We start from the raw sequence: 27,839 nt of genomic DNA, 5'->3' as shown, positions 1-27,839 counted from the left end.
CTGTAGCTGTATGTCTTTCCATTTCTGGATACAACTTCTTTCTTTGTACCATATATATTCCATCTTCCACACCAATGGCAAGAGTCGATCTCCATTATCTTCTTGGTCAGCTCCCATCCCCCTACTTGCTGGTTAGGGACTTCAGTGCCCACCACCCACTCTGGGGATCTCTCCATCTTTGTCCAAGAGGCTCGCTATTGATTGACCTCTTTCACCAAGCGGATCTTGTTTGCCTCAACACTGGGGAACCTACATTTTTGTCTGGCTCCACGTCAACCTACTCTCATTTGGACTTTCTGTTGGTACTGTTCAGCTAGCTTGGCGCTTCAAGTGGTTTGCTCTTGCTGATACACATTCGAGTGATCATTTTCCATATGTCCTTAGATTACAGCCACAACTGCCATCTATGGGCCCAAGACACTGGCAGTTTTCCCAAGCCAATTGGACACTTTTCTCCTTTTTAAAAACATTTGATAGCCGCCAATTTCCTCGCATCAACGGTCAGGTCACCCATGTTACAGAAGTTACTTTTACAGTCGCAGAACATTCAACGCCTTGTACTTCCCCTTTGCCCTGGTGCCCCCCAGTTCCTTGGTGGTACGAGGCATGCCGTGATGCAATACGCAATCAGTGACATGCTCTTAGCATTTCCCGCCATCATTGTACGTATGCCATAAGCAGTTACGTGCGTGATGCCGTTGCGTCATAGGTGACAGCAAGAAGGCAAGCTGGGACTTCTAAACGCACTCCTTTAAAACCTTCACACCCTCATCCGCAGTTTGGAGTCAAATTCGTCAGTTATCTGGCACATCTACTTTATCCCCAAACTCTGGGCTAACTGTTCTGCAAGATACCTTAGTGGACCTAGTCGCAGTTTCTAACTCATTGAGTCAGCGCTTTGCTGAGATTTCGAGCTCTTCAAATTACCCACCAGCCTTTCTCCCAAAGAAATGAGCAGCGGAAGTGCGACGTATTGCTTTCTCCTCTCAAAATCGCTCCACGTCCCATGTGTGTCAGCTATGGAGAGCACCATTCACCTTCCTTGCCTGATTGCAGGATTCTCCAGACACAGGGGAAAATCTTGGAGTAAAAGACCCTTGACCGACTGATCTACGCTGAGTATAAGAGGAAATTTGAACATCTACATCCTGCACATATGAAATCGTCTTACGCTGCCGCTAGAACAGTTCTACCCCTATCAGCTCCGCCAACCCCAGTCACCTCTCAGAGCTGGAAGACTCCACCTGCCCTCTTGATGGTGGGGGACACTTCCCTCCCTGTTGCTCCTAGCACACCTGCTGCTAGTGGGAAAGATAACACTCACCAGTCGCTGAAGAACCCAAAAACAGCTGTTCATAGGGCTTGACACTCATCCTAAGTCCCTGAGACTGAATCAGTGAAGCCCTCACAGCCAGACAAACCTAAGGAGCAGCGAGAGAAGCCTAAAAAGGAAAAGACCCACAAGAACGAAGGCACTGCAGTGGCACTCACACCACCAGTACCTACAAGCTCTGTGTCTGAGGATGAGGTGGAGGTTCTGGCATCCGCTGAGGACCTAGATCTCACTCAGCCCTCAGACACAATGGATGTCGATCGCACAGGTACTCATCTGGTGGCAGCAGGTGACCCTGAGGCGTAGACTGCCTCATTGAGTGTTTCATGCCTTCCCAGTCTCACCCTTACGTAATCATCCAGTGGAATTGTGGCGGTTTTTTCCACCACCTGGCTGAGCTACAGCGACTGTTAAGCTTTACACCTGCTTTCTGCATTGCCCTCCAGGAAACCTGGTTGCCATCAGTGCAGACCCCTGCCGTCCATGGCTATAACTGATACTACAGTAACCATAGCGACTATAATCGAGTGTCAGGTGGAGTTTGCGTTTATGTCCTAAACTCCATCTGTAGTGAAACTGTGCCCCTTCAAACCCCTCTTGAAGCTGTGGCTGTCAGAATGACGATGACGCAGTGAACAACTGTCTGCAATGTATATCTTCCTCCAGATGGTGCAGTATCCTTGAATGTATTAACTGCACTGATTGATCAACTCCCTAAACCTTTCCTACTTTTGGGAGATTTTAACGCCCATAACCCCGTGTGGGGTGGCACACTGCTTACTGGCAGAGATGTCGAAAATTTACTGTCTCAGTTCTACCTCTGCCTCTTAAGTACTGCGGTCGCCAGACATTTCAGTGTGGCTCATGGTAGTTACTGGGCCACTGATTTATCAATTCGCAGCCCAGGACTTCTCCCATCTATCCACTGGAGAGCACATGACGACCTGTGTTGTACTAACCACTTTCCCATCTTCCTGTCACTGCCCCAGTATCAGGCACAAGGACGCCTGCCCAGATGTACTTTAAACAAGGTAGCCTGGGAAACTTTCACCTCTGCTGTCACCGTTCAATCTCCCCCACACGGGAAAATTGATATGATGGTTGAGCAGGTGACTACAACAATCGTTTCTGAGGCAGGAAAGATAATCCCTCACTCTTTAGGGTGCCCTTGGCGAAAGGCAGTCCTTTAGTGGTCGCCAGAATTTGCTGAGGCAATTAAGGAGCTCTACAGTGGCATAAGCGGCACCCTTCCCTGGAGCACCTCATAGCATTTAAACGGCTCCGTGCCCGTGTTCAGCTACTTATCAAACGACGGAATCAGGAGTGTTGGTAGAGAGATGTCTCGACCATTGGGTGCCATAGTCACCATCCCAAGTTTGGGCAAGGATGGAACGTGTTTTCTGATACCAGACCCCAACAGGTGTTCCCAGTGTTAACATAAATGGCGTGTTATCTTTACAATGCAATCACAATTGCTGAGCACTTTGCTGAACACTATGCTCGATCATCTGCATCAGAGAATTACCCTCCAGCTTTTCGCACTCTCAAATGGCGTCAGGATGGGAAAGTCCTCTCGTTCACTATGCACCACAGCGAATCCTATAACACCGCCTTTACAGAGTGGTAACTCCTCATTGCCGTTGCACATTACCGCAAAGCAGCTCATGGGCCAGATCAGATCCGCAATCAGATGGTTCAACATCTCTCATCTGACTACAAGCGACATCTGCTCATCATCTGCAACCTGATCTGGTGCCAAGGTGTCTTTCCTACGCAATGGTGGGAGAGCACCACCATTCCAGTGCTCAAACGTGGTAAAAACCCACTTGATTCGGATATCTATCTGCCCATCAGCCTCACCAACGTTCTTTGTAACCTGCTGGAATGTATGGTGTGTTGGCGGCTGGGTTGGGTCCTGGAGCTGCGTGGTCAGTGGCTCCATGTCAGAGCGGCTTCCTCCAGCGTCGTTCTACCACTGAGTCCCTTAAGTCTGCCATCCAAACAGTCTTTTCCAGACTTAAACACCTGGTTTCCGTCTTTCTAGATTTATGAAAAGTGTATGACATGACCTGGGGACATCATATCCTTGCCAAATTATACGAGTGGGGCCTCCAAGGCCTGCTCCCGATTTTTATCCAAAATTTTCTGTTGCTTCGTACTTTCCGTGTCCAAGTTGGTGCCTCCCATGGTTTCCCCCACATACAGGAGAATGGGGTCCACCAGGGCTGAGTGTATATCTCTCTTTAGTGGCCTTTAATGGTCTAGCAGCAACTGTACAGCTGTCCATCACACATTCTCTGTATGCAGAAGACCTCTGCATTTCATACTTCTCCACCAGTACTGGTGTTGCTGAGCAGTGCCTACAGGGAGCCATCCAGAAGGCGCAGTCATAGGCTCTAGCCCACAGTTTCCAGTTTTCGGCCGCAAAGTCGTACCGTTCATCCATAACCAAAACTTTACCTTAATGACGATCCACTCACGGTAGTGCAGACATTACAATTCTTAGAACTGGTTTTTGATGCCCGATTGACTTGGCTTCCTCACCTTCGTCAGATTAAGTGGAAAGCTTCTTTGCCTGATGGCTGCAGTGTTTTCACTACCACGCTGGTGAATATATCTCGTGCTCTTTCGCACATCTGTTCATGCTGTGGTGATTCGTTACTTCTCTTTACTGACTTCTTGAGCAGCCTACAAGCTATCGACCAGTACTATCCCTGCCATCCTTTAGTAGTGACCATCCAGGAATCCATCTATGCCTTGGATCAGTCCGGTCGTTTCATGGTGTTTGTCTGGACCCCAGGTCATGTCGGAATCCCAGGAAATGAACTTGCCAACAGGCTATGTGGAAACCGATTCTAGAGATCGGTGTCCATGTAACTGACCTGCAATCATTATTACACCTCAAATTTTTTGAGGTTTGGGACACGGAATGGCGTAATCTCATTACACACATGCCCTTAAGGAGACTACGAATGTGTGGAAGACTTCCTTACAGGCCTCTCGCAGGGACTCTATGGTTCTCTGTCGGCACCCCACTGGCCATGCGTGGCTAACACATGGCTACCTCCTCTGTCACGAGGACCCAACTCGGTGCCACTGTGGTTCACATATGACTGTCGTCCACATCTTTCTGGACTGCACACCTTTAGCCGCTCTGCGGCGGACTTTTAACCTTCCCAGCACACTGCCTTTGGTGTTGGGCGAAAGTGCTTCAACAGCAGATTCAGTTTTACGTTTTATTCATGATTAGGGTTTTAATCATACCATCTAAGGGTGGGCATTTACCCTTCTCTCAGAGGCCGCCACCCTCCCTCCATTTTAACTCTATCACACTTTCTTTGCATTTGTTTATCTTGGTGGTCGTGTTTTCTCTACATGTGTTCATCTCGCCTTGTCTTTTTGGGATGGACATTTTAATGTGTTGCAGAGTGGCTGGCTCATCCTCTTTTTATTATTGTGATCAACTAGCCCAGACCATATGCTCTATGATTTTCATATCTTCTTCCACTTTTCCTTGTGGTGTATGTTTTCCCTGTGTTCTGTACATTCCGTTTGTTTCCTTTTTAGGTGGGGTGTTGGGTGATTTTTACCTTCAGCCTAGCTTGAATCAGGAAAAAGGGACTGTCGACCATGTAGTTTAGTCCCTTTATACCCCAAACCAACCAACCAACCATCCCTTGTACTCTCTCCCAGGAAAACGGGGTGCCCCAGGTCTCTATGCTAAGTATTGTACTGTTTGCCATGGATCCAAGCCTTGGGCTCCCTCTCTGTCGACGATTTTACAATCTACTGGTGCTCTCAACAGACCAGCTTTCTTGAACGATGTCTTCAAGGACGTCTTGATCGCCTCCACTCATGGAGCATTGAAACCAGCTTCCGATTTTCTCTCAGTAAAATTGTCTGTGAAAATTTTTGGCGTCATACAGAATTTTATCCACCTTCCTTACATCTAGGCCCTGTTCACCTTCCATTCGCGGACGTCGCCAAATTCTTGGGACGTCTGTTTGACAGAAAACTATGCTGGCCTACCCATGTTTCATATCTTTCGTCTCAGTGTCTGAGATCCAACACCCTCAGTGTCCTGAGTGGTACCTCATGGATAGCGGACCGAGTGGTCCTCCTCCACCTATGCCGTGCCGTAATGCGCTCGAAATTGAACTATGGAAGCATAGTTTACCCCTCTGCACGGCCATCTATTTTTCGGCATCAAGACTCTGCCCACCACTGTGGAGTGCGTTTGGCGTCTGTAGTTTTTTACATCAGCCCCATGGAGAGCCTTTATACCGAAACTGTTGAGCCTCCTCTGTCCAATCGGCGAAGTGTCCTGAGTCGTTACGCAAGTCATCTGTCTTCCATGCCTGCTCATCCAAACCATATCCTTTTTTTAGACGCCTCCTTAGATTTAGGATATGCAGGCCACCCTTTCTCTCTACTACCACTGGAAGTGCGCTTCCATCGACATCTACATTCCCTTTCCTTCCACTTTCCTAAAACTTTCTTGACAAAAGGGGCTACGGTGCCGCCTTTGCTTCACCTCCAGACTTGCCTCCCCTAGACATTTGTCAGCTTCCCAAGAATAATACCTCCCCCCCCCCCCCCTATAGTTTATCGTCGGACATCTGCTGCTCTGTGCGCACAAATGGAGGATGCCAGATTTATTTATACTGATGGCTCCAAAACCACCTTTGGTGTTGCGAGTGCCTATATTATTGATGACACCCCTATTAGATTTCGGATTTCTGACCAGTGTTCGGTTTTTACTGCAGAACTCTACACTGTTCTACACGCTGTCCAATACATCCGTCACATAAACGGATACAGTATATTATATTCTTAAATTCGCTCAGCCCTCTTCTCAGTCTCTAAGCTCTTTATCCAGTCCACCCTCTGGTCAACCAGATTCAGGACTGCCATCACATGCTCCAGTTGGGAGGGGGAGGGAGCAGGGGGCACCTCTGTGGCGTTCCTCTGGATCACAGGGCATGTTGGTTTCCACGAACACGAGGCAGCCGATATAGCGCCAAAAGCTGCTGTCTCCCTCCCTCAGCTCGCTGTTCATGTTGTTCCCTTTGCTCATGTACAGAGTGTTTTATGTCGTGTTGCTCTTTTAGGGCACACACATTGGCCTGCTCTTCCCGATAATAAATTACGGGACATAAAACCTCTTCCCTGTGCTTGGGAGGAGGTAATTTTAACTAGACTCCAGATTGGGCACTGTGTTTTTAGCCACCGACATATTTTAAGTGGCGATCCTTCCCCATTTTGTCCCCACCGCCCTCAGTCATGGATGGTGAGACACCTTTAACTTCAGCACCCCCATTTTAATCAGCTATGCGCCCATTTACAGCTGTCGCCTGATATATCTTCCCTTTTAGCAGATGACACACGCTCAGCCGATCGTGTACTTAAGTTTATCAGTGTCAGTGAGATGACATCGGTCATTTAAAGCTCTTTTCGGGGAAAGCAAAGCCCCTTCACTGGCAGTTTTCTAACATTTCCTTCCGTTTTTACTTTTCTCCTTCTTGGGTTTAGCTCCCATTGCTGCTGATTTAAATTTCGGTTTTTTGCCCTTTACTAAGCCACCGAATAGGCACTTATGACCATATCAGCCTTTGCGCCCTAAAACCATAATCCCCCAAAAAAGAAAACACATTTATGGGATTTTCTTCCTCTTTAATTGTGACTGTTTTAATTAACCTGCCTATCAGTGACAAGCCAAAACATTTCTCCTAAAATTCACCTTCTCTAATGCTCTCAGATTCTACAGCACTTCCATCTACGTTGTCAGATTTTTCAAAATAATCCCAGCTTCATATACTTCTGTGGCTGCGTCACTATCTGATGAGCTTTCTTCCACTGCACTTCACCTTCTTCAACATCTGAAACAGCTCCATCACTGAATCTCATATGTTCTGCCTAAAATTTCATCTGCCAGCATACGTTCCTCCCCTACTGCACTTTCCCCATGCACAAGGCTTTCTTCCACATTCCCTGTAGGAATCTCATCAGATAACTCATGTTCCTTGCTAAACTGGTACCTAGATTCGTGATTTTCATCTAATCTTTCACAAAATTCTACTACATTTCCCTGAAAAGTAAATATTCTCAATTCCGCCCTTTGTTATGTTTATAGTACCTGTACCACTCCTGTGTTGTAGTGTTGGTTGCTGTCTTACAAAGGGATTTGCTAGTGGATTTAACTTCTGTATTGGCAGTCTGCAAACGCTAGTAACCTTAGAGACTGCTATTAGTTTCCCTCATCGCCTACTCTGCCATTAGCCGTAGTGTTCTGTTCATTCGGCTGTCTGAAATGCTGTTCTGCTCTCTAAGCTGATTGCTGATTTTGATCACTGTCATTTATGCTCCTGTCGTAATTTCTATTTCCAGTAAAAGTCCCTTATCCTCTGGACATTCCTTTCTGATTGTTAGATCTCTGCAACTATTATGTTTAGTTGCTCTGCATTTTGCTAAGTAGAATCTCCATAATCTATCATTATTTCCCTCTTTTCTCAAAAGATTCTCTACCTGTTCTGAGTAACCATTGAACATGTCAATGTCCTCTCTGGGTGCAGAATTTCACCAGTACAGAGGGAACTTGAATTCTAATCCATTATAATTTTCCCTGTTTCTAAGTTGGAACTCATATAAGACAAAGTAGTTACCTGTTTCTGCACAAATTTCGTAATAGTGTCTTTTTTTATGGTAAATTTTTCACCTGTCCAAAAGCTATTTAAAACTTCCATCTGTTTTCTTTTTTCCCATTATTCCTCAAAGAAAGCCTATTTAAAACGTACCGTGCTCTCATACTTGGTTAGATATCACAAAGCTTATTTTCAGTTTGTCATTCCACGACCTAGGCAACATATCCTCAAAATCGCTCCAGAACTCTGTGGGATGCACACTCTGATTGGGATTTCAAAAAATGTCTGTGGTTAACATAGGCAATTTCAGATGATTCTGCCACAGTATTTGTTATTACATGACCATTGTTGTTAGTAATTCTCTGTTCTACATTTGTTAATCTAATGTCATTACCACTTAATGCTGTACTACATTCTGACAAGTCAGTTTTTAAATCAGTTATTCTTGCACACATTTGTCGCTTTCCTCCTCAATTTTATGGGCCAAAATTTTATGATTCTCATTACATAGTTTTTCTACATGATCTACTTGGGCCTGTACTGTATTCAAGTCAGCACTTATCTGTTCACCTAGCTGTTAACTACCTTCAACTACTTGCTTTATATGGGTAGTTAGTTCACCTTTTACTGTTACCAATACCATTCTTACAGTCTTGTTTTTCACTTGGCAGATTTGTCCTTTTATGCTTTTGTTAAGTTACAAGCTCATTTAAGCCTGAAGATCAGTGGTTCAATTCGTCCTGAAAGTCCTCTTTAAAATTTTTCAGTTTATTATCCAACTGTTTTGACTGCTGTAATAACCCTTGATTAATTTCAGAAACTAATCCACTGATTTTACTATTCACCTCAGACCCAAGTTAATTTATTTTTTTTTACTCTTTACTACTTATTTCAATACCTGGTTCACTTATTTTATTATTAATTTGATTATCTAGTCCATTTATTTCAGATCTCACTCCATTCATAAGACAACAGAGTCCCACTAACCCGAACCCTGGTAATTTGAACGTTCGGTTAACACGAATATGAAAAATCTTAATCTAAGTATGGATAAGTAAGCTGCTGTAAAGACACATTATTTTAATTTACACAGTTCAGTAAACATGTATTGGAAAAATTGGCAAGAACACATTAGGTTTAAACAATTCATAACAATGAAAGAAAAGCTGTCATACGTACTAAAATACAGCGGACATTTTATCCCTACTTTTTAGATGACAAAAACTCAGTCATTGTTTTTTGGCGTAATGAAGACAGTCTGTTATATGATGCATAGTTGTGCCATCGTCTCATAAACATCAAATCAGAAGGTGTAGCAGAGGGCTGTTGCTCCATTGTCACTTCGGTCACAGCAGTCCACTTCTTCCTGGTCTCGAGTCACAGCAGCAACTAAATCAGCGTCAGTAAGGTTATCCACACATGCCCCACCCACTGCCATCCACTCATCTACGTCTCCTTTACTAGCTTCTTCACATCTGTACCATTTGTAGCAGATTTTCCTCTTCATTTTGAGCTGGGTTGTCTTGAAATTCAAGAGATGTCAACAGTTTTCTCCATCATTTTCTCAGAGTATTTTTTGAAATATTGTGACATGCCTCAGCGGTGCAATAAACAACATCCTTCACATTGGTCTCTTTTATTTTGTCCACTAAAGGAATGCTATCATCTTGGATCAGCATTCTTAAAAATTGTTTTCTGTAAATCAGTTTTAATGTTTCCAGTACGCCCTGGTCCATCAGCTCTAGAAGTGGTGTAACATTCGGCGGCAAAAACTTCGCCACAATTTCTCCATCACATAATTCTTCAGTGCTGGGGTGAGACGGCGCATTATCAATCAAAAGGATTGCACGGGGAAACAAATGATTTTCCTTAGAAAACCATCTAACAGACGGAACAAACTGGCTGTGAAAGCATTCTTTGAACAGCTTACCATCCATCCGTGCTTTTTCTGGCTGCGGTAATATACGGGTAGGGACTTCGTGTTGCAGTTTTTAAAAGCCCTGGGCCTGGCAGATTTGACGATCAGCATTAAATGCAACTTGTCATTACCAGCACAGTTGCTGCACGATAATAAAGTCACGCAATCTTTGGACATTTTGAAACCAGGAGCATCGTCATCTGCTTTTGATGCCAGACTTTTTGTTGGCAATGCCCTAAAATTAAGGCCAGTCTCGACGGCGATATAAATTTGTTGGGGAGAATACTTTCCTCGCATCATTCTTTCAAACTCACCCAGGTATTCCTTCGCTGCATCATGGTCAGAAGAAAGCTTCTCTCCAATAATTGTTAGCTGACGGATTCCATGATGTTTTTTGAATCTGTTCAGCCAACCCGTAATCGCACCAAAAGACTCATCACCATTCATTAACTTGTTCGGTTAAACAGCCTTGACCTCAACCAGTGCTCCACTCAAAGGAGTTCCAATTTCTCTTTCCTGCATAACCAAAGGAAAAGAGCTTCATCCATTTTATTGTACTGGGACTATTTCAAAGTCTGCCGAATTTCGAATGTTTTTCCCGAAGACGTTGCACAGGGCTGTTCAAGCTTTACTTGGTTCTTCTTTTAATCACAAATGATTGTTTTACAAACACCCAGTTCTATTGCCAGTTTAGATACATTCTCATAAATGCCTATCCGCTTCAAAGCATTCAGTTTTTCTTTGAGAGTCAACGTTGTATGTTTCGGTTTACACCTGAACAAATACAATACAACTGTTACCGTGCCAACGATCGATAACTAACATAACCAAGCGCTTTATGAGCCAACTGGCAGTGCACTGACCTCAGACAGTACAAAGGTGTCAACCATGCACAACAACAAGGGCAGGGAGTGAGAGTGAGCCATTCTTCCCACACTTGTTCCCATTTGTTACCGTGGTGTATCTGCTTATCTGCTTGGTATACTTCATTCTAAAAATGCGTTACTGTAATTCTGGCTAATCCGAAAAAATCGATAATCCGAACTAGGTTTGGTCCCAATTAGTTCGGATTAATGGGACTCTGCTGTACTACTGCTAATACCACCCACCTACCATACACTTCCGTCAATTGGCGATGGATTTCAATCGGCGCAGTGCGCTTTGCGTTCAAAAACCGAATAACTGCGGGCAATTCGCACTTGTCGGTAACATCCAACGGGAGCTCCATTCTCAACGGCTGCCAAGCCAAGACTGAGCGCCTCAGTGCAACGTGCGCAAGTTTACACACACCTCGTGAAGCACTCTTCATAACAACGTGACCAACTGCCACACAGAGTTCTGTACTTATAAAAAAATAGGAGACCTTACTTTTGGGATTACCCTCGTAATTTTCCTAACGTCAGTTATCTGTGCCAATGAAACTAAAAACAAATTCCAGAAAATTTGATTATATGAATCTATCCTCTTGGTTTTAGTTTCAGTAGGTACTATAGATGAACATATTACAGTCCCTAAGTTAGTTTTTCATTTCCAGCAGTGTCTCAGGTAAAAATATATATCTTTGCAGGTATTTATGTTTTTGTTTTGAAATTTTAAAAGTGTGGTTGTGCTGTTTGTAGAATTTGGTTTGCTAAATATGGAAAAGATCGATTAATAATTTATTGTACTTCCTCAGATTTGTGGAGAGTATGTGTAAGATATTGCAGACAGCGTTAGGAAAGTACACGGCTCCCTCGTCCCAGTAGCCAGTGTCAGCTGTGTCGGTAACTACTTGTCAGCTATATGATGGCCTGAAATCAGCTGACGGTATCTTCAAGACAGAAGTTACCAATATAACCACTGTGGACTATTGCAATGCTCGAGATCGATATGACCAGGCTTTCAAATGAAAGCAATGTGAAGAAGTTGAATAAGCCAGATAGCTAGATGGAAGAGGTTCAGTTACGTGCGAGCTAGTGAACTGAAGGCCAAAAAGCTATGGTCCGCAGGTGGTACAGCTGCAATACTAACACGAGTTAATTTCAGAGGTAAAGTGGCTAGGTATTTACACGCTAATGGGCTTTGCCCACTCGGGCAATTTGTGCATTGCGGCCTATATAATAAACACTTGCACCTCACCCGGCCTGAGGTCTGTGCTGGCTTGCGGCTCACTCTGCTGTAATCTACTCCTTACTTTGCACATTTCTGACCGAATGTGGTCATTGTGCTACATCACCCTTCAGATTGTAAATCTCGTAAAGAAGACAGTGACTTCCTGTTCATTCTGAATTAGAGCTAATAACATGTTCCTTACCTCTTTTTGTCAACATATCTGTTAACTCATCCTTCAGATGTCAGGGTAGAACGGTAAAACTGCATCTGGAAATTAGTGAATTTTAGTTTCAAAAGCTTCTGGCAACTTTGAGACTAATCTCCATTCTCCTATTATTTGTGACATTTTGTTTACTTGGTTTACCTGATCAGATTAAGGCCTTGGGATCATCTCTTACATTAATTTTTGCACCACAAATACTGAATGTATGATGATAATTTCAATTTCACATATAGCAGTCAATTGATAGTAATAGCATTACAAGTGATGTGGAACAAGATTTGAATGTACCTAATGCCATTTGGATGAATAGAACTGACTAATACGTAATACCAGTAGTACAGTAGAACCTCATTCCTCCAAACTAGATACGACTGTAGGTCATTTGGGTTAACAAAAACGTGTAAATTTCAGAAACATTTACAATGATGTTAGTTAAATATCATAACTGCTGGCTCAGTATACAGATAGAATAACATATGAGACACAAGCCCAGATTCTGTGCCAGTCACGAGCACCCAGCTTGACTGACGAGCTGTCCGAGCACACTTCTGTGCCTGGCTCGAGTGCCGTATACGAGTACTTGGACCGGGGGAACAGAGCCGCCGGGGGACCGCAGCTCACCTTTAGTTTCTACAATTTCCACTGCTTCTCTTCATGTATTTCCGAACTCGTTCCACATCCCGTAACGTTCTGCTCCTAGGTGGCACGGACAAACAAACGAATTCAAAAGGAAAAACAGCAGAACCAGTGAAGGTGGAAGTTTATAATGTAACAGTCGAGGTGGCTGCTCTCGAAATACACGAAGTTAATTTTCGACTCCTGGGTGTGTCACAAGTTTTAATTATTTGTGGCTTATCTCAGTAGATAACTACACAAACTTTTTTACATCTTTTTTAACTAATAAGAATTATTTTATGTTTTCAGGCCAGCACCCAACTGGGTCACGTTCAGAGCCCCCACGAGACATTCATCGAGGAAGAAATTGTAAGTATCAGATGTCGCACAGCTAGTAGAACAAATTCTTCAGCCAAAATGTCCACATACTGGCAGTTGCTTTGTTGAAATGTAGTTTGTCACTTCCGCGTACGGAGGGGGCGGATGGCAGTGTCGCCACGAGCGCGTCCCTAGCGGCTGCCTCCAGCACTCCAGTACCGCTCCTGCTGGATGACAGAGGGGCCGAGCCGGCAGTTTGCACCGCTGCTAAGTAAAATTGTTCGCTCTACATGACGCGAGATCCACAGATACTCTTTAACAATGTCTTAATTCTCTTGCGTCGTAATGTTATACGTGTCCAAACCTTCCGTGTCACAACTAACAGTTCGCGAATTTACTTCCAAGTTAAATAGTCGCCGGCCAGAGTGGCCGAGCGGTTCTAGTCGCTACAGTCTGGAACCGCGCGACCGCTACGGTCGCAGGCTCGAATCCTGCCTCGGGCATAGATGTGTGTGATGTCTTTAGGTTAGTTAGGTTTAAGTAGTTCTAAGTTCTAGGGGACTGGTGACCTCAGAATTCAAGTCCAATAGTGCTCAGAGCCATTTGAACAATTTTTAAATAGTCACAGTCCATTAACTTTTGATGAGCAGTTACCAAATATTCTTAGAATGATGGGAGGCGACACGTTGAATTTCCACTGTTGATGAACAATTTTATTGTTCCTCCCTCCCTAAATTCCTTGTAAACATCACGCCACACGCACACACTGTTAATTAGCACTGGCAGTTCTGTTAGTTTCAAGTATCGTGACGAATTACGACAACTTTAACCCTCGACGTAATTGTATCTCCTACTCGAGACTAAACGAGTATTATAGTATTTTGAAACTTTGTCCATTCCTTTCTATAAGTTCACTTATATGAATGTTGAGTCCAATATTGCCTACTTCCGTTAATGAAGTGGAACAACTCGGTATACACAGTCAGCCTACTATCTCGGCTCAAGTCTTTAGTCTGAATATCAGTTCATAAAATCCGTGCGTCTGCGTCACGCAACAACGACTCGAAAGTAAAACAATCTCGTCGCGCTCCGTTCGCTTAACTATGGCAAGAGCCGCTCTCGTATGACTTGGTAGCACGATAGCTAGCAAGCGAATTACTTTTTTCCGTGAATGAGTATTGTAGACGCATTGAATTTCTTCGTTGCGTTTACAACTCTCTTGCACATAAATGTTATCTCTGACCGACATTTCTTTGGACTTAAATTTTGTGGTAGTAAATTGCAATTATTACTTAGATGTTTGGCAAATAACTAAAGATGACCTTCCTTTCTTCTTCCTTTCTACAAAAACACACTCTGTAATGCTTAATGTTGGTGTTTATCAAGACTTTCTGGTGTTATAACATCGGCAACGTTGCCGTACCTGTCTTTCCTAATTGGGTTTTGAGGTTCATTACGGTGTTAGATTATGTATCAGCCAGGATATTTTTAATCACGATAGAGCAGGGCCCGAAGTTTTGCATCTACCCCGGGGTTGTGATCTCATCTAATTGAGGCGAATGACTGAACTGGGTTTGCTCATGTAATGATAGGTGAGGGGATATACACATCTGTTTTTTAATTTCTAAAATTTCTGATTGGTTGACTTTGGCCCACTTTTTCTCCATGTGTAGGTCTTGTATATCTATTGTGTATTTGTGGTTATTTTTCAGGCAATGTTCTGCAAAGGATGAATCGGGCTTCTTTAATCTCCAGCTTCTGTGGTGTTCTTTAAGACCGGTACAGATTGACCTTCACATCTGTCCGATGTAACGAGACTGACACTCACGGCATGTGATTTTATAAACCCCACTTTTTGTGATGGCTGGTTGTTTGTCTTTTGCATTGATCAAAAAACTACCTATTGTTTGAGGGAGAGAATGTTTTATTTTTATTTGTGACACTATTTCCTCTCTTGGGAAACATACCTATAGATAAAGTGAATTTTTATTGTAGTAAACTAACTTACTAGCCATTCTAGTGATTTAAGAAAATTTTTGGTATTTCAGTTGTTGTTAGGTTCGTATTGAAAAGATTGTTATCTTTGCCAGCATGTGGACAGATGATACTGTTTATAAATGCGTAGTTAATCAGTAGATAAAAACAGTAGTTGGATACTGGAGTGGAAGAATAGAACAGTGGCTTTTTCTAAAGAAAAAACTTATCTTGTCATATATGTGGCAAATAATCCACAAATAATTCCCACAGTCACCAGTATGAGGAGATTAGTGCTAGTAATAATTTGTGGTTAGCGTACTTTACAAATGTAGCCTGCGGAGGTCACTTCTGCCCGTTAATGTATAACCCGACTAATTTGACATCCCTCTCCAGTGCTTCACCGTGCACGATTAAAGTGAATGCTCCAACCGAAAACCTCCGAGGTCTGTCGGTACGGAACTACATTCGGCACAGAGCACTACGAGAGGTGATGGGGAGTGCGGGGAAGGTACGAGAAGACTTCACTGCACCACATACCATTCGGCAGACGAGCTCCGGAACATCACGGCATATGCCGGGACGTCCCGCTCGTTTCGTCCGACTGCTGCGTACTGTTTCGAACTCTATTTGCTGACTCTGTTTCCGGTTTCAGATGTGGAAGTTCAGCGAGGATTCTTACGGCACCTGCGATCCACTGTCCACCGAAGAGGAACGGCAGGTGAGCGCCCCGCCACGCTGCAGAACTCGGCTCCCCCGTCTGACGCTCTCCACCTCACCGTCGACGACGAGGCGTTCGCCCGAGACCGTCGCAATACTGCTTTAATAATAAGAATGACAGTGATAAGCTTTATTTGTTCACGATAACTTCACACTTGTGCAATTTGCCATTTTTGTGCACTCGTGTCAGTAAAAGGGAGCACCGTAATTAATAGGTAATTTCCATTTGTTTTTGCTGCTGCAGCCGGAACTGATTTTGTGATGTGAGAGTCAGCCAACTAGTCTCGTACATTGAGCCTCAGAAATTGTTTCAAATGTGGAATAAATATTTACTAACTCGACTTTAAAGTCAGTGACAAAATATTTCTGATTACATAACAGAGAAGAAGTTGACTATTTCAGAAATATGTAAATGACTACATACATCTGTCAATCTCCCCCATGCCCTATAGACCTTGCCGTTGGTGGGGATACTTGCGTGCCTCAGCGATACAGATAGCCGTACCGTCGGTGCAACCACAACGGAGGGGTATCTGTTGAGAGGCCAGACAAACGTGTGGTTCCTGAAGAGAGGGAGCAGCCTTTTCAGTAGTTGCAGGAGCAACAGTCTGGATGATTGACTCATCTGGCCTTGTAAAACTAACCAAAACGGCCTTGCTGTGCTGGTACTGTGAACGGCTGAAAGCAAGGGGAAACTACGACCGTAATTTCCCCGTAGGCATACAGCTTTACTGTATGGATAAATGATGATGGCGTCCTCTTGGGTAAAATATTCCGGAGGTAAAATAGTCCCCCATTCGGATCTCCAGGTGGGGACTACTCAGGAGGACGTTATTATCAGGAGAAAGAAAACTGGCGTTCTACGGATCGGAGCGTGGAATGTCAGATCCCTTAATCGGGCAGGTAGGTTAGAAAATTTAAAAAGGGAAATGGATAGGTTAAAGTTAGATATAGTGGGAATTAGTGAAGTTCGGTGGCAGGAGGAACAAGACTTTTGTTCAGGTGAATACAGGGTTATAAATACAAAATCAAATAGGGGTAATGCAGGAGTAAGATTAATAATGAATAAAACAATAGGAATGCGGGTAAACTACTACAAACAGCACAGCGAACGCATTGTTGCAGCCAAGATAGACACGGAGCCCACGCCTACGACAGTAGTACAAGTCTATATGCCAACTAACCCTGCAGATGGTGAAGAAATGTATGATCAAATAAAAGAAATTATTCAGATAGTGAAGGGAGACGAAAATTTAATAGTCATGGGTGACTGGAATTCAGTAGTAGGAAAAGGGAGAGAAGGAAACATAGTAGGTGAATATGGATTGGGGATAAGAAATGAAAGAGGAAGCCGCCTGGTAGAATTTTGCACCAAGCACAACTTCATTATAGCTAACACATGGTTCAAGAATCATAAAAGAAGGTTGTATACAGGGAAGAAGCCTGGAGATACTGACAGGTTTCAGATAGATTACATAATGGTAAGACGGAGATTTAGGAACCAGGTTTTAAATTGTAAGACATTTCCAGGGGCAGATGTGGACTCGGACCACAATCTATTGGCTATGAACTGTAGATTAAACCTGAAGAAACTGCAAAAGGTAGGAATTTAAGGAGATGGGACCTGGATAAACTGAAAGAACCAGAGGTTGTACAGAGTTTCAGGAAGAGCATAAGGAAACAATTGACTAGAATGGGGAAAGAAATACAGTAGAAGAAAAATGGGTGGCGTTGAGGGGTGAAGTAGTGAAGCCAGCAGAGGATCAAGTAGGTAAAAAGAAAAAGGCTAGTAGAAAACCTTGGGTGACAGAAGAAATATTGAATTTAATTGGTGAAAGAAGAAAATATAAAAATGCAGCAAATGAAAGAAGCAAGAAGGAATACAAACGTCTCAAAATGAGATCTACAGGAAGTGCAAAATGGCTAAGCAGGCATGGCTAGAGGACAAATGTAAGGATGTAGAGGCTTTCTCACTAGGGTTAAGATAGATACTGCCTTCAGGAAAATTAAAGAGACCGTTGGAGAAATGAGAACCACTTGCATGAGTATCAAGAGCTCTGATGGAAACCCAGTTCTAAGCAAAGAAGGGAAAGCAGAAAGGTGGAAGGAGTATATAGAGGGCTTATACAAGGGAGAAGTACTTGAGGGCAATGTTATAGAAATGGAAGAGGATGTAGACGAAGATGAAATGGGAGATACGATACTGCGTGAAGAGTCTGACAGAGCACTGAAAGATCTGAGTCGAAACAAGGCCCCCGGAGTAGACAACATTCCATTAGACATACTGACAGCCTTGGGAGAGCCAGTCCTCACAAAACTTTACCATCTGGTGAGCAAGATGTATGAGACAGGTGAAATACCCTCAGACTTCAAGACAAATATGATTATTCCAATCCCAAAGAAAGCAAGTGTTAACAGATGTGAAAATTACCGAACTATCAGTTTAATAAGTCACGGCTGCAAAATACTAACGCGAATCCTTTGCAGACGAATGGAAAGACTGGTAGAAGCTGACTTGGGGAAGATCAGTTTGGATTCCGTAGAAATACTGGAACACGTAAGGCAATACTGACCCTACAACTTATTTTAGAAGCTAGATTAAGAAAAATCAAACCTACGTTTCTAGCATTTGTAGACATAGATAAAGCTTTTGACAATGTTGACTGCAATACTCTCTTTCAAATTCTGATGGCGGAGGGGGAAAATACAGGGAGGGAAAGGCTATTTACAATTTGTACAGAAACTAGATGGCAGTCATAAGAGTCGAGGGGCATGAAAGGGAAGCAGTGGTTGGGAAAGGAGTGAGACAGGGTTGTAGTCTCTCCCCGATGTAATTCAATCTGTATATTGAGCAAGCAGTAAAGGAAACAAAAGAAAAATTCGGAGTTGGTATTAAAATCCATGGAGAAGAAATAAAAACGTTAAGGTTCGCCGATGACATTGTAATTCTCTCAGAGACAGACTTGGAAGAGCAGCTGAACGGCATGGGCAGTGTCTTGAAAGGAGGATATAAGATGAACATCAACAAAAGCAAAACAAGGACAATGGAATGTAGTCGAATTAAATCGGGTGATGCTGCGGTAATTAGATTAGGAAATGAGACAAAGTAGTAAAAGAGTTTTGCTATTTGGGGAGCAAAATTACTGATGATGGTCGAAGTAGACAGGATATAAAATTTAGACTGGCAATGGCAAGGAAAGCGTTTCTGAAGAAGAGAAATTTGTTAACATAGAGTATAGATTTATGTGTCAGGAAGTCGTTTCTGAAAGTATACGTATTGAGTGTAGGCATGTATGGAAGTGAAACATGGACGATAACTAGTTTGGACAAGAAGAGAATAGAAGCTTTCGAGATGTGGTGCTACAGAAGAATACTGAAGATTAGATGGGTAGATCACATAAGTAATGTGGAGGTACTGAATAGGATTGGGGAGAAGAGAAGTTTGTGGCACAACTTGACTAGAAGAAGGGATCGGTTGGTAGGACATGTTCTGAGGCATCAAGGGATCACCAATTTAGAATTAGAAGGCAGCGTGGAGGGTAAAAATCGTAGAGGGAGACCAAGAGATGAATACGTTAAGCAGATTCAGAGGGATATATGCTGCAGTAGGTACTGGGAGACGAAGAAGCTAGCACAGGATGGAGTAGCGTGGAGAGTTGCATCAGACTAGTCTCAGGACTGAAGACCACAACAACATCTGTCAATCGATTACCGCTTTTAATTTATCCTCAAGAAGATTTCCACACAGTTGCCCTCTATGATTTGGCAATCTGTTAGAGAAATATCTTCCGGTGGCAAACTGCAGTCGTGTTCCGTTTCTTTTCTATTATATAAAACGACGGTATCGGAGCAAAATTCAGTCGAGAAATCTGATAAATTGCGAGACCGAATCGCCAGCCAACACGAGGTGAAACGGTTCCAACTGTCGATAAAAGTGATACGCTACCTGAATTTCAGAATGAATAGTCGCTTTTTGTGCGGACACAGGTAGGAGGAGTTGGATGGTGGACGGCAGCCGTTTCTGAGCCGGCCTTCCGCAGCCAGGACGGCAGGCAGTGAGCCTGCCTTCTAGCTGCGATCCCACTTACTCTGCCAGTTACACGGGGACCTGCAGTTTAGTGAAGACTCCAAAATGTCGTGTGTTTCTCAGTTCTTCACATCGCTAGACGTCGCTAGAAATGGAGGGAGCAAAAAGTAACGGATACAAATTCTAGGACCGACCGGGAGCCCGACGCGCGAACTTGAGTTCAAAGTACTCGGTCGACCGCCAGACAGAGATGCTCTACGGTATTCCGAGAGTGCAATAGTGGCTAGTCGGTACTCTGGGAATCTGTCGACTTGTACAGAAACCTGAGTGTAACAGTTTCTGATACTACGAATTGAAGACGAGGTGGTGAACTGCGGCTGCTGGGAGAATGCAGCCAGGCTACAGAGAAGAGCTCTTACCATCTAATTAAAGACAGGTGACATATAAAGAAGTATTCATGGATGAGAGGTCACAGCTGTCTTTAGTTATCTTTGAATGTCTGAAAACGATAACATTTTTTTCAAAATGTGACTTTTTTTCAGAACTGAGTTACGTACGCTTTAGACACTGAATAGAGGGATACTCTTTAACGGCAGAGAGATCTGACTGTCTACTGCCATTTAGAGGCTCGCAGGGTATCTACATTTATCAAATCACGACGGATAGTCGGTGTCGGAGAGATAGTATAATCTACGACTTTACCGCAATACTAGTGCCGAGTTTTCTCACAGTGACGGAAAGAAAAAAGAAAAACTTTATATTTGTGTCAAAGGATTTGATGAAGGTTGTAGAAAATGCCAGGATGGCATTTCGTATGCATTAAATGATGCAAAATGATTTTTTCTCCACATAACCTCTCGTATGTCTCTCTTTCGAACAGTTGAATTTGAATAGCAAGTCTTTCATTTATTATTATTTTGTTTGTAGCTTCGTTGACAAAAAAGAGATAATCTCTGTAACTTAAATTCTTCTAATTCTTAGCTGTTTTATTACCTGGAAGAAAAACCACTGCAGTATACCTGGGACAAAGTATTACAATTATTTAACAAAGAAATCCGCCAAACAGCTGTACAAATTGAGTAGTTATTTTCTTTAATTTTCACTACCAGTTTTGGAAATTCCATATGCCATCTTTAGGCTCCATTGTACCTATCAAAAATTATCAATATTGACATACTGGGGTTGCACGTTTCTAGATGTCGTGAATTCTCGAGTGCGTCCTTCGGTGACTCCACTGTGGCTCCAGCTGCGGCCAAGTCTTTGAAAGAAGCACTTGAGAATTCATGACCTCCAGAAACAGAGTTATGTTGATCTCAAATGGAAATGAAGTCCCATGCTTCTTGACAGAGCGCAGGGGAACGTTGCAGGAGACCCGCACCTCCGTTTTAGGCAAGGACCTAGTGGAGGTGGTTTTCCGTTGCCTTCCTCTCACCGTAATGGCGATGAATGATGATGATGAAGACGACATAACACCACCCAATCACCTCGGGGCAGGTGACAATCCCTGACCCCGGTGAGAATTGAACCCCGTGCTCGGGAAGCGAGAACTCTGCCGCCAGACAACGAGCTGCAGACTGATCCCACATATTGTATAATATTATTTTTTTATATGTTCTCCGAGGTATTTTGACGTGCATTTTACATTATTTTATTCTTCAGATATCTTGATGTACTGCAATATTCCACTGCTTCTTTACTGTGATATCAGACGGAGCGATGTTCCGCCGGTTCTTTATTGCGATATCGGGTGGTGACATAAAGGCTGGTCAGGAGCTAAGATTTCCTATTACTTGATCTCGTTTGTCTTACTATTTCGTCACTCTCACCGACATCTTCCTGTTGAACTACGTTTCCCGGAATGCTGCACTTACTGCCGGAAGTTACGAGTACAGATCCGACATTCGATTCTCAAAAAACGTTAGATGCTTCCAGTAATCAATGTATCGTATATTGTACTCTTGTACACCGTGTTAATTACAAAATTGCTTCGATAGTAGAAACATCACAATTACAGTGAAAAAAGCAAAGCCCACAAACTACCTGTCTTATTTAACAGATTCCAATTAAGTGAATCTATAACACATCCTTTCGATGTCACAAGTATCGTCACAGCCGCTCTTCCTCTACGGCTCGCACCCTGGCTCGAAGGCGGCTCCCGAAGACACGTGATAAGCTGCCGATTGCAGATATGCTGCTACCATCCATTTCGTGACATGTGTGCGTAAATAAAATGTCCATCCGAACAGTAGATTATCTGATTCATTACAAAAATATCATTATTCTTAATGACAACCGTCATTCATCGTTTACAACAATGCTTATGCAACACTTCACTTCCTCCCCTTAGGTTAACGATGTCGTCACTACTGTGAAACGCTGATCGAACAGTAAATATTTAAAGTTAAAACTAGTGTTAACCTTCTCACTGCAAACATTAACATCGTGTGCCTCTTAGATGTACAATCAATCACAGTTATAAATGTACTTATCCATGTGTGTTAACTGTGGAGTGTTCCACAGTAGATTATAAATCATCAATCATAGGCATGTAGTTCCCTCAACTTCACTTTAAGATCTGAACATTTCTACCAGGTAATCATTATGTTACTACAGAATGAGCACTCAGGTAATGAATATTTATTATCCATATGGAACAGTAAGCAGATTTATAATATTTGTTTGTTTTCTGTTGTGAAATATTCATTACCAGTACCTACAGTCTATTAGCCGTTGAGGCTAATCGTACATATTTCATCCAATCAAATACGTTGCTTCCAGAACTAAGGCTGTCCTAGCCGTGCTCATAACACTCATGGAATTGAATGAATGCGTAAATAGATGTTCCTCTAGGGATAACTGTATTGAACAACAAAACTCACAGAGCTGTCCTGGGATTCGGTCATGTGTTGTTAATGCAGGAAACACCACATTCACTGCTATGAGGCCAGTTTCCTCATCGAATTCCTTTAGCGTTCATAAACTCCCACTGAACCATTGTTGTGAGGCCAGTTTTGTTATCAAATGCCTTCAGCATTCATAAACTGCATCTGAACCATATGAGTTACATGTTTGAACAATTAACAAACCTTTTTTGTCTCAAATTCTGTAATTCCTTACCTGTCTCCCCAAACCTGGAGAACAGCATATAAAACTCAGACATTGTCTGTTTATAACATCACTTTCAGATTAGCATACAGAACACATAATCAACTGTGGTAAATTCATCTACTTTGCTACTTTGGAGGAACTACAAAGTGAACAGTACTAACTTAGGTAATAACTGTGAAAATGCACCTCTTTATGCTGAAGATTACTTTCGAACAATATTTTAATATTACATAGTGAAAGTGTCCTTACTTACATCTCCTCCCTCCTCTTCTCTGGCATAGGTCATACTTTTACTCCAGGTCCAACAACACACACACACACACACACACACACACACACACACACACACACACACACACACACACACAATTTGATGAGGGTACAATATCCTACTAAAAGCACTTACAGCTCTACTACTTCCATTTTATATATGTATATAATCTGCTCCTTATTCATACACAATTTTTAGTCTGTCTTGTGTGCTATATTTACCTTTCTCCTCTGTGTATACTCACTACTGTAACTCTGAATGTCCTCCTATTGTCGGTGCCGTCCTATTGTCTGTTTCAACGAATGCCCTCCATGAGAGGCATTCAATAAGCATGCAACACTCTTTTTCTGGAAGCGTCTTTGTTTCATTCAGAATTACCAATACGTCATATTATTCTCCAGTCTTTTAGGCTAAGAAACCATATTTTTCAACATAATCTCCATCACACCACCTTATTGGAAGACCCTGTATGCCAGTATGGTACTACTCCATGGGCACACATTTGAGTACCCTGGCTGGTGGACAAGTGTGTCAGCACTGCCAACAGAAGCATCCAGTTGTCTAGCAAGGTACTTCGCTGTGATGCATTGATCACTTTAATGAATGTGTCCATGTGGCCTAACTTTGTAGGCATCACAGATGTGAGCAGCTGTGTGGTGTGTGGGGGATTGGATAGGTTTGTGCAACCTTTATGCAATAATGACAGAAGTCTCACCCAACATCTCTCCAGGCATATGTGCACTGCTAGAATTCCTTAGACATTCTGCAAGCACCTATGAACATATGGGATGCTCTGGTTTTCTGCCAAAAGAAAGTCAATGACAGCTCTCTTCACTTGGAAAAAGGTTCTGTATTGTATTTAATGGTTAAAGCCTGTTAATTTATGTTGTTTGTGACATACTTCTGTAGAATTCTGTTAGTTGTAAAGGGATCTTTCTTATAAAATGCATCCTTTGATCATATCCATATTATAAATACCTTTAACAATGTAGTAAAAGGTAGATTCCTACTTACCGTAAACAAAACACGTCAAGTTGCAGGCAGATACCATTAGAAGACATTCACATATAGCCTTTTGCCACATCCTTCGTCAGTGAAGCAAGACACATGATTCACAACCACCCCCCCCCCCCCACACACACACACACACATAAAGCAAGCACATCTCACAAATATGAACACCAGCTCAAGCATCTCAGGTCAGAATGCAACATCTTGTGGGATGTAAACAGCAATCTGGAGAGTGTTGGGAAGAGGGAGGGATAGTAGTGTATTGGTTGGGAGACAGATGAACATTGTCTGGTGGAGTGTGCAGGTACTAGACTACCAATATGCGCAGCATCCGGAGGTTGTGGGGCTGGGAGGTGAGTGTAAAAAGGTGCAAGAAGGAGAGGAGTGGGAAAAGACAGGCGGATGCATTGGCAGAGGGCTGCAAATCAACAGGGTGGGAGATGAGATTGGGGAGGAGATGCTTGATAGGACAGAGGAAACTGTACGATGGAGGGTTGGGGACAGTATGTTACCATGGGTTGAGGCCAGGATAATTACATCAGCTGAGCATATGTTGTAAGGATAACTCCCATCTGTGCAGTTCAGAAAAGCTGGTGGTGGAAGGAAGGACCGAGACAGCTCGAGCAGTGAAGCAGCCATTGAAATCAAGTGTGTTATGTTCAGCTGTGTGTTGTGCCACAGAGTGGTCTACTTTGCTCCTGGCCACATTTGGCGACGGCCGTTCATCCTCATTGACAGCTGATTGGTAGTCATGCCAGTATAAATAAACTGTGCATTGGTTGCAGCAGAGCTGGTAGATGACATGGCTGCTTTCACAGGTGGCCCAGCCCCTAATGGTTTAGGATAAACCTGAGACAGAACTGGAATAGGAAGTGCTGGATGGGTGGATTGGGTGGATTTTGCACCCAGGTCTCCTACAGATATATGATCCTTGTGGCAAGGTATTGGTATAGGGAGTGGCATAGAGATAGAGCCAGATGTTGTGGAGGTTTATTGGGTGACAGAACACCACTTTAGGAGGGGTGGAAAGTATATGGGGTAGGATGTACGTTATTTCAGGTCACAATGATAGGTAATCAAAGCCCTGGCAAAGGATTTGTTTCAGTTTTTCCAGTCCAGGATGGTACTGGGTGATGAAGGGGACACTCCTTTGTGGCTGGTTTTGGAGAGACATGAGAGATCTGCTTGCAGACTAGGTCTGAGGTTTAGTACATGTCCGTGAAGGCCTTGGTGAGACCTTCAGCATATTGTACAAGGGAGTTTTTGTTATTGCAGATATGCCTACCCCAGATAGCCAGGCTATATGGGAGGAGCTGTTTGGTGTGAGAAGGGTCACAGCTGTGAAAATGTAGGTACTGTTGGTGATTGGTGGGTTTAATGTGAACAGAGCTGCGAGTGGAGCCCTCAGAGAGGAGGAGGTCAACTCGAGGAAGTTGGCTCACTGGGTTGAGGAGGGACACATGAAGCAGATGGAAGAGAAGGTGTTATAGTTGTGAAGGAATAAGGATAGGGTGTCTTGGTCCTGAGTTCTGATCATGAAGGTATGATCAATGAACCCGAAATAGAGTAGGGGTTTGGTGTTTTGGGAGGTTAGGTAGGTCTCCTCTAGATGGCCCATAAAAGGGATGGCATAGAAGGGTGCCATATGGATGCCCATGGCTGTGCCACAGATTTGTTTATATACCTTCCTTTCAAATAAGAGATAGTTGTGGGTTAGGTTAATATTAGTAAGGAGTATGGGGAATGAGGTAGTGGGTTTGAAGGCTGAAGGGCGTTGGGAAACGTAGTGTTCAACAGTAGTAAGACCATGGGCACGAGGGATGTTGGTATATAGGGAGGTGCAGTGATGAGCAGGTGTCCTGGAGGTAAAGGGGTGGTTATGGTGGACAGTCAGTGAAGGAAGCAGTTGGTGTCTTTGAAATGGGAGGCTAGATTGCAGGCAATTGGTTGGAGGTGTTGGTCAATGAGTGCCGAAATTCTTCCAGTGGGGGCACAATAACCAGCCACAATGGGGTGTCCACAATTGTTGGGTTTGTGGATTTCGGGTAGCATGTAGAAAGTGGGTGTGTCAGGTGTCATAGGGGCGAGGAGGGAAATGGATTCAGGAGAGATATTCTGGGAAGGGCCTAAGGCTTTAAGGAGAGATTGGAGTTTGTGTTGGACTTCTGTGATGGGATCACTCTAGCAAAGTTTATAGGTGGTGGAGTCAGACAATTGGTGGGGGCTTTCTGCCAGGTAGTCATTGCAGTTCATAAACAACATTGCGGAACCCTTGTCTGCAGGTAGGATGACTAGGTCACGAGGGTATGTGTGGCCATTCTTTCTTCGACTGAAAGATTGGTATTCTGAGGAAGGAATCTGGGGAAGGATGGAGGGACTAAGTTAGTGGTAAGGAACTCCTGGAAGGTGATCAGTGGCGTGGTTGGGTGCAGGGGGGGGGGGGGGGGGAGGTTCGTGGTTGGATGTGGTATGGACCGGAAGAGGCAGGGTTCAGCGTTGGGATTAATTTGGTTTTGTTGAAGGGATTGGCAGCACAAACATTCTTACATTATAGGGATCGGGAGAAGGAGAGCAGAGCTCAAGAAATCGAGCATGGCTAAATTTGGGTGTTGGGCTAAAGGTGATGCCTTTGGATGGGACTGAAGATTTTGGGGAGCTGAGGGTTTTGTTGGAACGGTTAACATCAGTGTTATGGGAATGTTTTGGCTCTGGATTTGATGGAGAGTTGATACTGAGTTTTGGAGGATGTGGCAAGTAGAAAAGGTCAGCTAGGCAGGGTTTAGCTGCTATAAGAGGTGGATGAGGAGGAACACTGTGTGTACAATAGGAGTGAATAGTTGTGCCTTGAGGTAGCAGTAGAATGTCAGCAGGTTGGATAATTTGTGGAGATGATCTCTGGAATGCTCCTCCAGGTGTTGGAGAGCAACAGATTCAATTTCAGAGACGTGATGTATGGAGTAGTGACTGCAGAGCAGTAGTATCTTGCAGAGGGAGTAATGGTGGTTCTGGGATGCCTATGCCATGGAGATGTGTTTTTGCAGTACCATGTTTCTGAGGGCCAGGGATTGGTGGAATGTGAAAAGGTGTAGATCATTGTGAGCGGAAAGGAATCTTTACAGTTAGGCCATTGTGTGGGCCTCCGTGGTTTAGACACCATTTGAGAAACAGGATGTGGGACTGGGTTTTAGTACGTCAGGATAGGGAATGAAGTGGGATGACTAGGAATAAATGTAATTAACTATTGGAGGAAAGAATCTGGGATATTAGACGTTGCATCAACAATCTGCATGGTGACGAAGTGTGTGTTGTGCGTAGACGGTCGTCGATACAGTATGGCTCAGAAGCAGATGCGGTTTGGAATTAGATGAATCAACACAAGAAAGAAGAGAAAGAATGGACACTGAGAAGAGTAACGCTATAGCGAAGAGTAACAAAGGAAAATGTCGCAGGGTTATAGGATGGAACAAAGCCATTTGGCAAAAATCAAACAATGGAAACTCCAGGTAGAAATATCAACAGAGTAGGGAAAGAATCATGCCTGTCTGCAACTTGACATGTCTTCTTTATGGTAAGTAGCAATCTACCTTTC

At 43.4% G+C, this 27,839-nt stretch overlaps 1 protein-coding gene across 1 annotated transcript in view; it reads left to right on the top strand.

The window, feature by feature from the left end:
- Positions 1 to 27,839, top strand: part of LOC126305113 (uncharacterized) — a 270,465-nt gene that overhangs the window by 209,505 nt on the left and 33,121 nt on the right. The window contains exons 6-7 of the mRNA XM_049992021.1: positions 13,131 to 13,190; positions 15,769 to 15,834. Of these exons, the coding sequence (XP_049847978.1) occupies positions 13,131 to 13,190; positions 15,769 to 15,834 (126 nt within the window). The remainder of the gene's footprint in view (positions 1 to 13,130; positions 13,191 to 15,768; positions 15,835 to 27,839) is intronic.

The sequence above is a fragment of the Schistocerca gregaria genome, unplaced genomic scaffold (genome assembly GCF_023897955.1).
Source record: "Schistocerca gregaria isolate iqSchGreg1 unplaced genomic scaffold, iqSchGreg1.2 ptg000255l, whole genome shotgun sequence".
In the NCBI taxonomy this organism is placed as follows: domain Eukaryota; kingdom Metazoa; phylum Arthropoda; class Insecta; order Orthoptera; family Acrididae; genus Schistocerca; species Schistocerca gregaria.
The sequence above is the reverse complement of the archived record's forward strand: the minus strand, read 5'-3'. Positions and strand labels throughout refer to the sequence as shown.